The sequence below is a fragment of the Channa argus genome, chromosome 20 (assembly GCF_033026475.1).
Source record: "Channa argus isolate prfri chromosome 20, Channa argus male v1.0, whole genome shotgun sequence".
NCBI classification, from domain to species: domain Eukaryota; kingdom Metazoa; phylum Chordata; class Actinopteri; order Anabantiformes; family Channidae; genus Channa; species Channa argus.
In genome coordinates, this window is record NC_090216.1 from 6,163,735 (window position 1) to 6,175,345 (window position 11,611).

Here is an 11,611-nt window from a genome sequence, read left to right on the forward strand (position 1 = left end):
GTGTTGAATACAAGAAAGGATGAACACACGCACACACACATATACACACAGACACACAGACACACACACACACACACACACACAAATACACTTTTGCCCCTTCTCACCCTTCTGATTGCCCACCCTCCGACACAGCATTCCAGTGTGACCAGATGAAAACCAGCCACCCCCTGTCTCCTCATGGGTGGAGTGAATTGCCATGGAGAGTAGACAGGAGACAGAAACCTCACTCATTGACACTCAGGGAGTGTGAGGGACTGACGAGGTTAGAGCAACTTAACATCCTCACACACACAGCAGGCTGTGAGCTGTGAGCAGGGATGGTAGCGGTGGAGATTGTGGTCTCCCTCTCAGGAGGAGCCCCATGGGGCTTCAGACTGCAGGGAGGAGCAGATCAACAAAAGCCTCTACAGGTGGCAAAGGTATAGTGGAACCTATGTTTGTGTGTGTGTGTGCGCGTGTGTGCGCGGTAGACTTAATGTCAAGCTGGTAACATGAGTAGCTGGGTTTAATAGAGACTGCAGCTGTGCATTGAGGTCTGAGGCCACAATGGCTGGTCCTTTGGTTTTTACATGAGGTTTTCTTAGAAAGTTTATAGTCTGAATATGATCTTATAAAAATGTTGGGGCAGTTGGAGGTACTACATCCAAGTGTACAATTAGTAAAAAAAAATTGTATTTTTAGTGTAATTCTTCATCACAGACTTTTCTAAGCAGATTTAAAAGTCAGTTCTTAAAGTCACATTTCATTGGGAAGCATTGCTGAATTGGACAGGGATCAGTCTGAGGGGCATCATATAGAAGTGCTGATAATCAAAATATGGATCAGGATTTTTTATTTTTATTTTTTACATTAAACTCAAGTCTCTAAGCAATTGTGACCAGAAAAGTGCCTGCTTTCAGAGTTACTTAAGTACTTTTAACCAGAAACAATCTCCACACGGTAAAAGATGATGGACTTGTTTTAGATTTATTGTCACATATTTATCAGCCACAATAAGTCAACTCTAAGCCCACAAATTGCTTTTCGGTTTTGTGTCTCTAAAGTCCTCCTTGTGCCTATGTTTATATCCAATTTGTTGACAGACCGGCATGTTCTCTCTAATAAGAAAAGCTATTCTGGAAAGGAGGAATGTGACCTCGCTCACACTGATGATAAAAAAGATGGCCACTCACTCATAAGCCGTCATAACCTCTTATTCAAAATTCAGGCAGAGGGTCTCTGGCACAGAACACTTCTCTTTATCAGGGGTTTTCAAACAGATAAGGTCACCTTCTATGACCGTTTGATCAGTGTGTGCTTCAGCTTGTTGGTGCATATAGATAACCTGATGCTTGTGTGTGTGTGTGTGTGTTAGGTCAGACATACCTTAGATAAGCCCCATGGAGTGTAAACTAGAGGATCAGAATAGCTCGTTTAAGAGGAGCTGGAAGCTGAACATGGAAAAAGGTGTCTAGCTCACATGCAAGGATACAGAAAGGCAAACACACAGAACCACACACAATATCTGTGCTGCTTTATCAAGTATTTAATTATTAGTTCACAGTTTATTTTTTTAGTATTCACATCACGTTGGCTCCTGCCTTACTTCATCTGTCTAGGAATGTGGTAGATTTTTTATTTTGGGTATGTGGGGAACATATGGTGAATAACTGGCATTCCCTCTGGTCCAGACGGGTGATGCAGCTGTTAAGACCCCCTCTTTCAAGGTGCTCACTTGTGCTTTGTGTGTGTTTGTGTGTGTGTGTGTTTGTGTGTGTGTGTATCTGCATGTGTACAGTGTGCCTGAAGATGAAATTGGATTTTGGGTTAAAGGGCTACAGATAAAGGCAAAAACTGTTTCCTCTGAAGAGTTCAAGTAGCTGCAGGAAAATTCTCTAAATTTTTCCCTTCAGTAGTGATAAAGTTAGATGAGAGGGCCTAATCTTCTGCTAATAGACACAAACACTCACATTTCCATTTATCCCATCTATCACCCACCCCCACAGACACTCATCCTGAAGGATCCTATGGCCTCATCTCTTAGCGACCTCCACAAACAGCTGCATGACTTCATGAGTTATTCTGACATAGGGACGATGATAGCTGCCAAGAAAGGAGAGCTGCCTGTTCCTGAAGACTGTTCATCTGTTCCTCTACAAAACCCTTTGAAATATTTAGCGATGTAGATAACTCTACTAGGGGTCTCTTAATTTACACATGGTGGGAATATTTGGAAAATGTAGAATTTATCATGGATAAATTACAAGACACAATAGTGGTCACTTAAATAGGGTTTTAATTAAGGAAAATCCAGAGAGATTGTTATAGGTGGATTTGGTGCAGGGAAAATAATATGAGAAGGTACTGAGCATCAGATGTTTTAATAGAAAGTGGGGAGCTAATATATCTATTTGAAAACTATTCACATGTGTTTAGTTGGGTTGGAGAAAAGATTAAGTGTTGCTTAATGTCCTTGCTACTGATCCATATTAGTGAGTGGATATGGAAGAAAAGAGCAAAGATTTACAAGAGACAATACACAATACTTTTTTAAAAAATTAATGCGGCAGCTGTAGCTCAGTTGGTAAGGCAATACCAAGGACCACAGGTTCAGTGGTTCGATCCCTGATCCCGGCTACGTGTCGAAGTGGCCTTGGGTGAGACACTTCTAGTTGCTCCCCGTTGGTCAGGTGAGCACCTTGCATGGTAGCCACCACCATCATTGTGTGAATGGGTGAATGAGAAGCAACATTGTAAAGCGCTTTCAATAAAAGTGCTACATACATACAGTGGCCATTTACCTTTACTTTAAGCAGCCATTTATTATAGCTTTATTATCTTTTGGGAAATATTAGATGTTTCCTTTTGAAAAACCTCTCCATCTTGTATAGATGTGCAACAGGTGACAATTTTATGGGCAGCCAATTATATAAGCAGTGTTTAATTGTTAAGGAGTTAAAAAAAGTTGTAGTGCCATTGGTCTAAGGCTTCAGCGAAAGGTCAGGAAAACTACAGACCATATACTGTCAAAAAGTATTTTTGCTGGGATTTTAACTCAGCTATGTAATTTGATGTGTTAATAAACCTTTTCTCTCTCTGCAGGTACGCAAACGCAGCAAAGCCTGCAGAGCTGGGCTAAAGGAGCACGATGAACTAGTTGCCATTGGCGACCATTTGTGTTCAGAGCTCAGTCATGCTCAGGCCATGAGCCTCATAGATACACAGAGCACAACGCTCACTCTAAGGGTTAAAAGGTCAGAACGTGAACTCAAATAAATCACTGTTAGACCTGCTTCATATGAACTGCATGTTTTGGATTTTCATAACCCTTCATCTGTATTCCAGGGCTTCTGGATCCCACTCTTTATCTTGTGCATCTACAAGGATCATGTCTCCCCCAACAACCCCCTTGCACTCCCACCGTTCCTCCATTTTCTCCCCTATGGGGACACCCAGGGACATCACTTCCCCTCCTGACAGCGAGGCTTACTATGGAGAGACAGACAGTGACGCAGACACACAGTCACACACACACCGCCGCCAACGCCGCACGCCTCCTCATGCACGCTCACCTGCACACTACGACAACCAAGAAGAGGAGGAGACCTCGGAGATGAGCGGGTAAGGGACAGAAACCCGAGTTCTATTTCCTGTTCTCAGTGTATTTTTCCATACGGTCTTTTATCAACCTTTCTAATAAGTAATTAAGACTTTACTGCACTGCACTGCCCCCTTCTCCTGAAGTAAAGGATGTTCGTATGTTTTCAATATTTTTTGTGAAATATGACTTATGACCTTAGCTGTATTACTTTTTCTATAAAGGTATGAAAGTGCCACAGATGCAGGAAGTTCCATGCAGGGGCTGTGGAATGGCCATTGTGCTGTGGGCGTTCCTCGCAGAGAACTTCTCTATGAGCCTCTTCAGTCAGACTGGACCAATTCAGTACACACCCCTCACTCTCTCACCCCTCACACACTCACCCCAACACCTGATCAGGGCTTGGTGGAAGCAGAAGGAGAAGGTGATAGTGGCTTTCAGGAGGCGGGGGGCTGTGTCGGGCTGGCCTATGCACCCCTGGTGTCTCCTGAAAGAGCGAAAGAGGCTCTGCTGCTAGGATCGAGTAAACAACTAGTGCCCATGGTGGGACCACAGCAGACCCCTCTCAGTGACGAGCTGTCCACCACATACATGGACAAAGCACGACAGGCCAGTGAGTATACATCTGCATTCAAACTACAGGTTTACAAGTAAATAATAGCAAGAAAGAAAATCACACTCACCAGTATGCACATATAAAAATTCAATTTCAGATTAAGTCGAGAGATGATGGAAAACTATTTCCAAAATTTGCTTGACCTTACCGTCAAAAACCAAACACAAAAGACACAACAGTTACAATTACTTTGAAAATACTTTATAATTATTGTTAAACCATGCTAATTATAGTCATCATTAGTACTGTATGGATGTCCAGATAACTTCCGTCCATAACATTTCAAACAATTGTTGCTAAATTTAGTTTTGATGTTGAATGTAACATTGTTCATTTGCATTTAAAATACTTTTCTTTCTATCAAACTCGAGGGTAGTAATGTTAATGTTTCAGTCCATTTCAGTCTTGACTCCACAGTGTTTTGCTTTTTAATCTAAATTCCATAAATTCTTCCAGCGTGTCCAAATCCATCTGCTGTAACTTATAGTCTAAATCTTTTGCTGTGTCACCCACTAGTGGTTATTTGCCCTAACTGGAGAATTGAATTACATTCACAGGCTGGTGGTGATGGGGTGATATATACCAGACACTTACAGAGGTATTCCACTGCCCCCTACTCCCCTCTTGTGCCCCTCTGAAACAGCAGCTTCTTTTTTCTGGCAGTATTCTGAGCATTTGCCTCACAGGCTGTATTTATAGATATTAAAGCTTCTGACTGATAACACTGACTTACAGTGTGTGTGTTTGTTGTGTGAGCACAATATGCCATGTGTTAGTAAGACCCCCAAATTCATTGTTTGGTCATCGGCAAATGTTCCAAGATGTGTTAAGTGAGGATCATTTTAAATGGGATTTGTTTGGAATTTGACTTGGTGGAATTTGTTTTTTTAATTTTCTCCGACATTTAATAGGCTAAACAATGGATTGATCAACAGAAAGGTTATGGAAAATTTGGTTGCTTAGCTTATCATGGCAAGGGGATGTCAATAATGTTCACAGCTCAGACTGAATAGCTATGCACTGACTGATTTGTGACTTCATTAATCTAGCAGTAATGAGGGATCTGTCCTGAGGGATCTGTCCCCAGCCTAGGCCTGATTGACCTAGGTTGGGGCTTGACTACATGTCCAGGGATCTGCCCTTTCTACTGTTACACACTCACACAATGTCTTTGACTTTAGATACAAGATTGTTATCCCAACTGTTGTATAGTTGTGTGCCCATGTGTGTTAGGTGTGAGGTGTCAGCAGCGGAGAAACGGCACATCGTCAAAAAATCATGACCAGGCTTTTCTCAATAAACTATAATTGGCTTTATGACCTCATACAAACACACATTTACACGTACACACATTTCAATGTTCCTGCGGTCTAAATATCCTCTGGTGAGGGGTGTTCCCGTCCTTGTGTATGAGGCAGAGACTGGACAGGTGTTTGATGCCTGTCAGACCGACAGGAATAGTGGGTTGACATCATGCGTTGGTTTGAGTTGCTGGACAGAGACAAAGGTCTTTACATGGGCTGTGCTTTGAGAAAAGAGCTGGAAGACAGAAACTGTGTTTCCCCACGCAGAGCAGAACTAGACACTTTGAGGGTGTGTGTGGGAGGGTCTGAGGGAGGTTAAGGGCACACACACACTCACACTTGTGCAATGAGGGACCTCATATCTTGTTCAGGTTCAGATGTAAGTGGACACACAGTCCCACACACTGTGCACACAGGTAAGACACCCTGGAACCCTTCATTATTTTTATTTTTTCATATTAAGAGGTATAATATTTTTCTCATGTATCTCATTTAATGTTGTTTTCCAGATGTAAGAAAAGGTTAGTAAGTTATTGTAACCGTGAGAGTGCATCTCATGTTGTGGTATTGTGCAAAAAGGAAAATTAAACAGCTGGTGTATGTTGAACTTTATCAAGTGAAGTGACATCATGCTGTGGAAAATTTAATCGAACAAATGTTTTAAACTCAACTCAACTCAACTCAACATATCCTGATTGGATTTGTAGAAAACCTTTTTTAAACACTGTACATTTGTGATCCTTAGAGGATGAACCCTGCTAAATGTGGCCAACCTCTGTTTTTTCTGTAGCATCACCAACTATACTGTGAAATACTCTCTCTACGCTAGAAACAGACTCTCGTGGTTTCCAAAGAATGATTTCTAATGGGCCAGAGTGATCCAACAATTTACCGCTTATCGCCATGATTCACATTTATAGTTTCAAAACATCTTTAAAGCCTATTGGGAGCATTGGCATGAAATATTCATGTTCACCTCAGCATGAATCGCTTAATATTTCCTCTACTCTCTGCACCGTCAGCTGTTGTTTTTGTTTAGTGCTGCATTTTACCATGCTAACATACACGCTGAACTACAATGTATTATTTTTGTATGTTAGGCTTTAGACTTGCTCTTTAAACTGCACAGGTTTCCTAATGAAATATCAAATTTGATTTTGGGAATTGTGTGTGTTTGTTGCTTGTCTACATCAGAGTTAAGAATATTGCTTATGTGGGCTAGTGACAGCATCAGACTATAGTTATGTAGTGAGGATATAGTTGTGATGTGAGCCAAGATACTCAAAAGACACAAATAGCCGTGGACTAAGCAGAAATACACACAGGTGCACATGCTGGGGGGCAGACACACACACACACACACACACACACACACACACACACACACACACACACACACACACACACACACACACACAAACACACACATGCACACATGCCCAAACAGGCATTTGTGCAAGAGCTGATGTAACCATGTAACCTTCCCAGAGTGTGTGTGAGTCAACTCTGTGAAGCAGGAGGAATTTTTTTGTTCTAAATCCACAACACACACTCTTGTCTGTCACTGCTAATCCTCATTGAAGCTCCTCACTCTGATAACACTGTATAAATCACCCACTAGTTGCAGTCAGTCAGGGGTATCACACTGTTTGGTTTCTGTCATTTGTTGCCTTTGCTTTGTCACATGTGCATTTAATATCTCATTACCAGTTCTCTTTTGTTTCCACTCTCTTGCAGCAGATTTATTTTGCTCTATTTTCTTTTCTTCTTGTCTTGCAGAGTTGCAGCGTGGAGAAAGTTTGGTGGAGAAACAGGTGAAAGAAGCTCGCACTAAATGCCGATCTATTGCCTCTTTGCTTACGGATGCGCCCAACCCCAACTCAAAGGGGGTGCTTATGTTTAAAAAACGCCGCCAAAGGGCTAAGAAGTACACACTAACCTGCTTTGGCAAAGCTGAGGGAGACAAAAGAGGGGAGACAGAGGGGGAGACAGGAGGGGAGACAGAAGAGGAAGGAGGAAGTTCCATCCTAAGTGGCTCGGAAGTCGATGAAGACGGATTCCTAGCATCGTTTGACCCAACGTGGGACACTGGTTATCTAGACCTGCTGGACCGGAAAAGCTGTGCCTGCCCTTCAACTACACCAACTACTCCAACAACACCAACAACCAATCAGAGCCCAGGGCTGGACATCTCAGGCTATCAGACACCAATACCTGTGACCCCTGTCAATCAAAGCCCGGGGTTGGAGGTCTCAGGGCTGGAGAGCTCACCCTATCAGTGTTCAAGGCTGGAGAGCAGCACAACAAAGCAGCCAATCAGTAACCACTCTGCACACATGTCTCCTCCAGCTGTGGCTCTGACCAATGGGAGGTCAGTTGCTGTTAGTCGGGCCAGCGTTGTTCTGAGTCAACCTTCTCAAACAGCCCTTTTGAGTCAAAATGGGCAACATGGCAACCCTAATCCTGATTCTAACCATAATGTTAGTCCTAACCCAGTGACAGACTCAGACCATCACCCACCCACTAACTTCAGTCCTAATCCAAGTGTTCTGAACCGTACTGCGCGCCCCTTCACCCCAGGCCCCTCTGCTCCTCGTGCTACAGTAACCTCTGTCATGTTTCGCCCTCCCCAACCCAAATCCACAGTTGTGACCATGCCAGTGACCAAACCAGCAGCGGCTGTCTCTATGGTGACTATTGCACCTACACACCATCACTCAGTGCCAGATGCAAGGAGAGCACTGTCTAGCACGTCTCTGTACATAGCTCCAAGAAATAACAACAGCAACACTCCTCCTTCTATTAACTCTCCCCCCTCGGCTCTCTCACCTCCCTCCTCTCTGTCTTCTGCACCCCTCTCCCAGCCTCCTGCAAATTCACACACATTTTCTTCTAAACCTGCACTGCAGGCTGCACCCTCCACTCCATTCTCTCCTTCTGCATCACATGGATCCCCAGGCTTTCTATCACCTGTTCAGCCCTTCTCCCCTCCAGCTCCACAGCCATTTACCTCTCCTCCTACTCCTTCTTATCCACCACCTTCCAGTTGCCTTTCTGCTCCTCCCATCTCCGCACAACACCCCCCTAATCTGACCCAAGTGTCCTTCCATGCCCAGCCCATCCCTCGTCCTCCTGGTCCTGCTGATCCTTTTCCATCTCCACCAATTCAGCCCTACACCAACATGACAAATGCAGGGAGCCCTGGAATTTGTGATGCCGTGGCAACAGCATCACCTCCCCAGGCTCCAGCCACCGATTCAGTTACAACTCGGGAGCAACGCATCTCAGTCCCCGCTGCTCGCACTGGGATCCTGCATGATGCTCATCGTCGTAGCAACAAGAAACCCATGTTTAGCTCCGTCCAGAATAAAGATATTTCTCCAAATCCGGACTTGCTGTCGATGGTCCAGAACATGGATGACCACTTTGTTAGAACACCAGCAGCTGAATCTGGAGTTGGACCAAGTGGGGAGGCCGGGCATGAATCAGGGCCTGAGGAGGACTGGCTGAGGCTGGGAGCAGAGGCCTGCAACTTCATGCAGGCTCAGCGGGGACCCAGGGCACCCCCTATAGCACCCAAACCACAGCCCCCTCAGATGCCACAGCTGGCAGGCAAGGGAGGTCAGCTGTTTGCTCGAAGACAAAACAGGATGGATCAGTACATTGTGGAGCGGTCTCCCTCTGCTGCTGCAGTACCTCACACTCCACCTCAGACAAGGCACGATTCACCTACACCTTCCCTCCCTGCCACCTGGAAGTACTCATCTAACATCCGTGCTCCACCTCCCATTAACTACAACCCCCTCGTCTCACCCTCCTGCCCTCCAAAGGCCCAAAAGAAGCCTGAGGTGACAAAAACTGGGATAGCTGGGCCTAGAGGGAAGAAAGCAGGCATCAAGCATGTTGACATTTTAAGCCACCAGCCATATCAGCTCAATGCCTCTTTATTCAACTATGGGGGTGAGATTCCCCAGGACACCCCCACTTACCATCAGCAGCAAGGTGTTCCTCAGAAGACTGCACGAGTATATGAGGTGAAGCGTTTCTCTACTCCACCTCCAATGTCTACAGGCCCTGCACTTAAAGTTATTGTCCCTCGATCAGCTACAACACTTGGAGAACCACTGTGGCACTCTGATGCCACCTCTCCTCCACCAAGAGTTAGCCATGGCCCCTACCAACCTTTTGAGCCTCAAACCCAACTTAACCTGTCTCAGTGGGCCACCTCTCCTTTGTCTCCCCCACCACCTCCTGCCCCTACTGCCCCGCTCCCTCAGCTCCCCACCTTCTCCTCATCTGCAAACCCAGTCGAGTCCTCTACTTTCTTACACCCTCAGTCCCCCTATACCACACAGGCCAGCAGGCAGTTTCAGAATGCCCCAGATCGTAGTCCCTTGGAGCCTGCTGTTGCTTCTCGGCTGGTGTCCAGCACCAGTCACCCTACCAGAGTCCCCAGGCCCCGGTTCAGCACTTCCAACCTGGGTCTACAGCCTTGTGTCTGGCGTCCTGGATCCACTATGCACTGAACAGATCTGGTCTGGCATAATAAACCGGAGCTCTGTGGGAACATAGAGCAGCATATTTTTCATGTGTTTTTAGTTTTGTATTATTATTCTAAGCTGCAGTTTGATGTTTTGAAATATCTTTTACCACAAGATCTGTTTGGATTGGCCACATGTGTAGCACATTTTCTCACTTTGATTTAATCTCGCTGAATCATTTATCCTCTGCCTTTAGTTATATTTAAAGGGAACACAGTGTTTTGCAAAGATGATGTAGTGTGCATACCTGAGGATAATTAACAGAGCAGATTGAGAAGACAGAAGAAAAAAGCACGGGAAAAGCTGAATTGAGAAGAATTGAGTTTAATCATATGAAATGGAAGAATTCAGAATGTGAAAAAACAAGCCAGTTGTGAAAGAGAGGCAGTTGAGGAAGGATACAAGATAAAAAGGAAAGCACAGGAAGCATCGATGGGCTGATAATGTCTGTTGAGATATAAATGGCTGAGATTTGACTTACTGTATGCCGTAGCCTGTGGTAGAGCATCGGGGTGGGATGCAGAAGGCAGCTAAATCAAATCCCCCCCCCCCCCCCCCCCCCCACAGCCACCAAGGGTAACCTTGGTGCCGGTCCAGAGCACTGATAAAAATGGGAGGGTTGTGGAAGGAAGTGCATCCAGCATAAAAACCCAAGGCGTGGACGCCACGTTCCACTGTGGCAAAAACTGAAGGGACAAGGCTACCTACAGTAACTGTTGCCATCCAACTACCGCATCAGAAAAGTTGATTTGCTTTTAAATATGTATAAGCTTTCCTGTCTGGTCTATGTAATCTAGGCATTTGTGTTTGAGAAGTGTCTTTTTGTAGTTGAATACTTCATCACTGTGTGTTTTGTTTTCTGTAGTTTTTCACAGGATGAGGAGCACAGCTGTCACAAAGAAGGGACGTCTGTTACCATAGACTTGATTTCTGATCAGTTGATATAAAAAAGAGAGACATAGCATGTCTGTTTAGCTGTGTGCTAGCTCTTTTCCACACAGATGTGGGGCTGAATAAAAATAAACATGACTTGCCTCAGCTGTCACCCTGTTTCTTCCTGTGACATCCATATGACCACCTGCTCTCAAACTGGGACCCAGTATTCTATCCTCCACTAGTTTGAACTTTTTTGCCTTTTTTTCAGGCATTTCCTGACTAATCTGGGGGCATAATTCTTCTCTCAAGATTTAGACAGCCTTGAAATAAAATGTATGGTCCACCAAAGGAGCCATTTAATTGCCAGGAAAATGTTATTTAACATTTCACCACATGGAGGCACTGTAGGATTTGTCATCCTGGCATGGTGCACCACTAGAGTTTATGGTCACATCCTTTGTCTCATCCTAGACTCTATATCAGTAAAGAATCAGCAAAATTTAATGTGAACCACAATTATCAAGAAAACACATGGTGTTTTTATTAATTAAATTTTCTTTACCCTCGCTGTAATAATGTTAGATTTATGGGAATCCATTCCAATAGAGAGGTTCAATTTAAGACCGGGCCTCCTTTTGTTAATTCTTACTATAACTTTAATATCTGGTCACTGTAGTTGACATTTCCATGTGTA

The 11,611-nt window shown here is 44.4% G+C and overlaps 1 protein-coding gene across 1 annotated transcript; it reads left to right on the top strand.

The window, feature by feature from the left end:
- The first annotated feature begins 223 nt into the window (after positions 1–223).
- On the top strand, positions 224–11,079 carry LOC137105898 (synaptopodin 2-like protein). The gene is made up of 5 exons (XM_067488637.1): positions 224–422; positions 3,085–3,236; positions 3,328–3,603; positions 3,805–4,193; positions 7,280–11,079. Exons 1-5 carry the CDS (start codon positions 321–323, stop codon positions 10,024–10,026), a joined length of 3,666 nt encoding a protein of 1,221 aa, XP_067344738.1. The 5' UTR covers positions 224–320; the 3' UTR covers positions 10,027–11,079.
- The last annotated feature ends 532 nt before the right edge of the window (positions 11,080–11,611 follow it).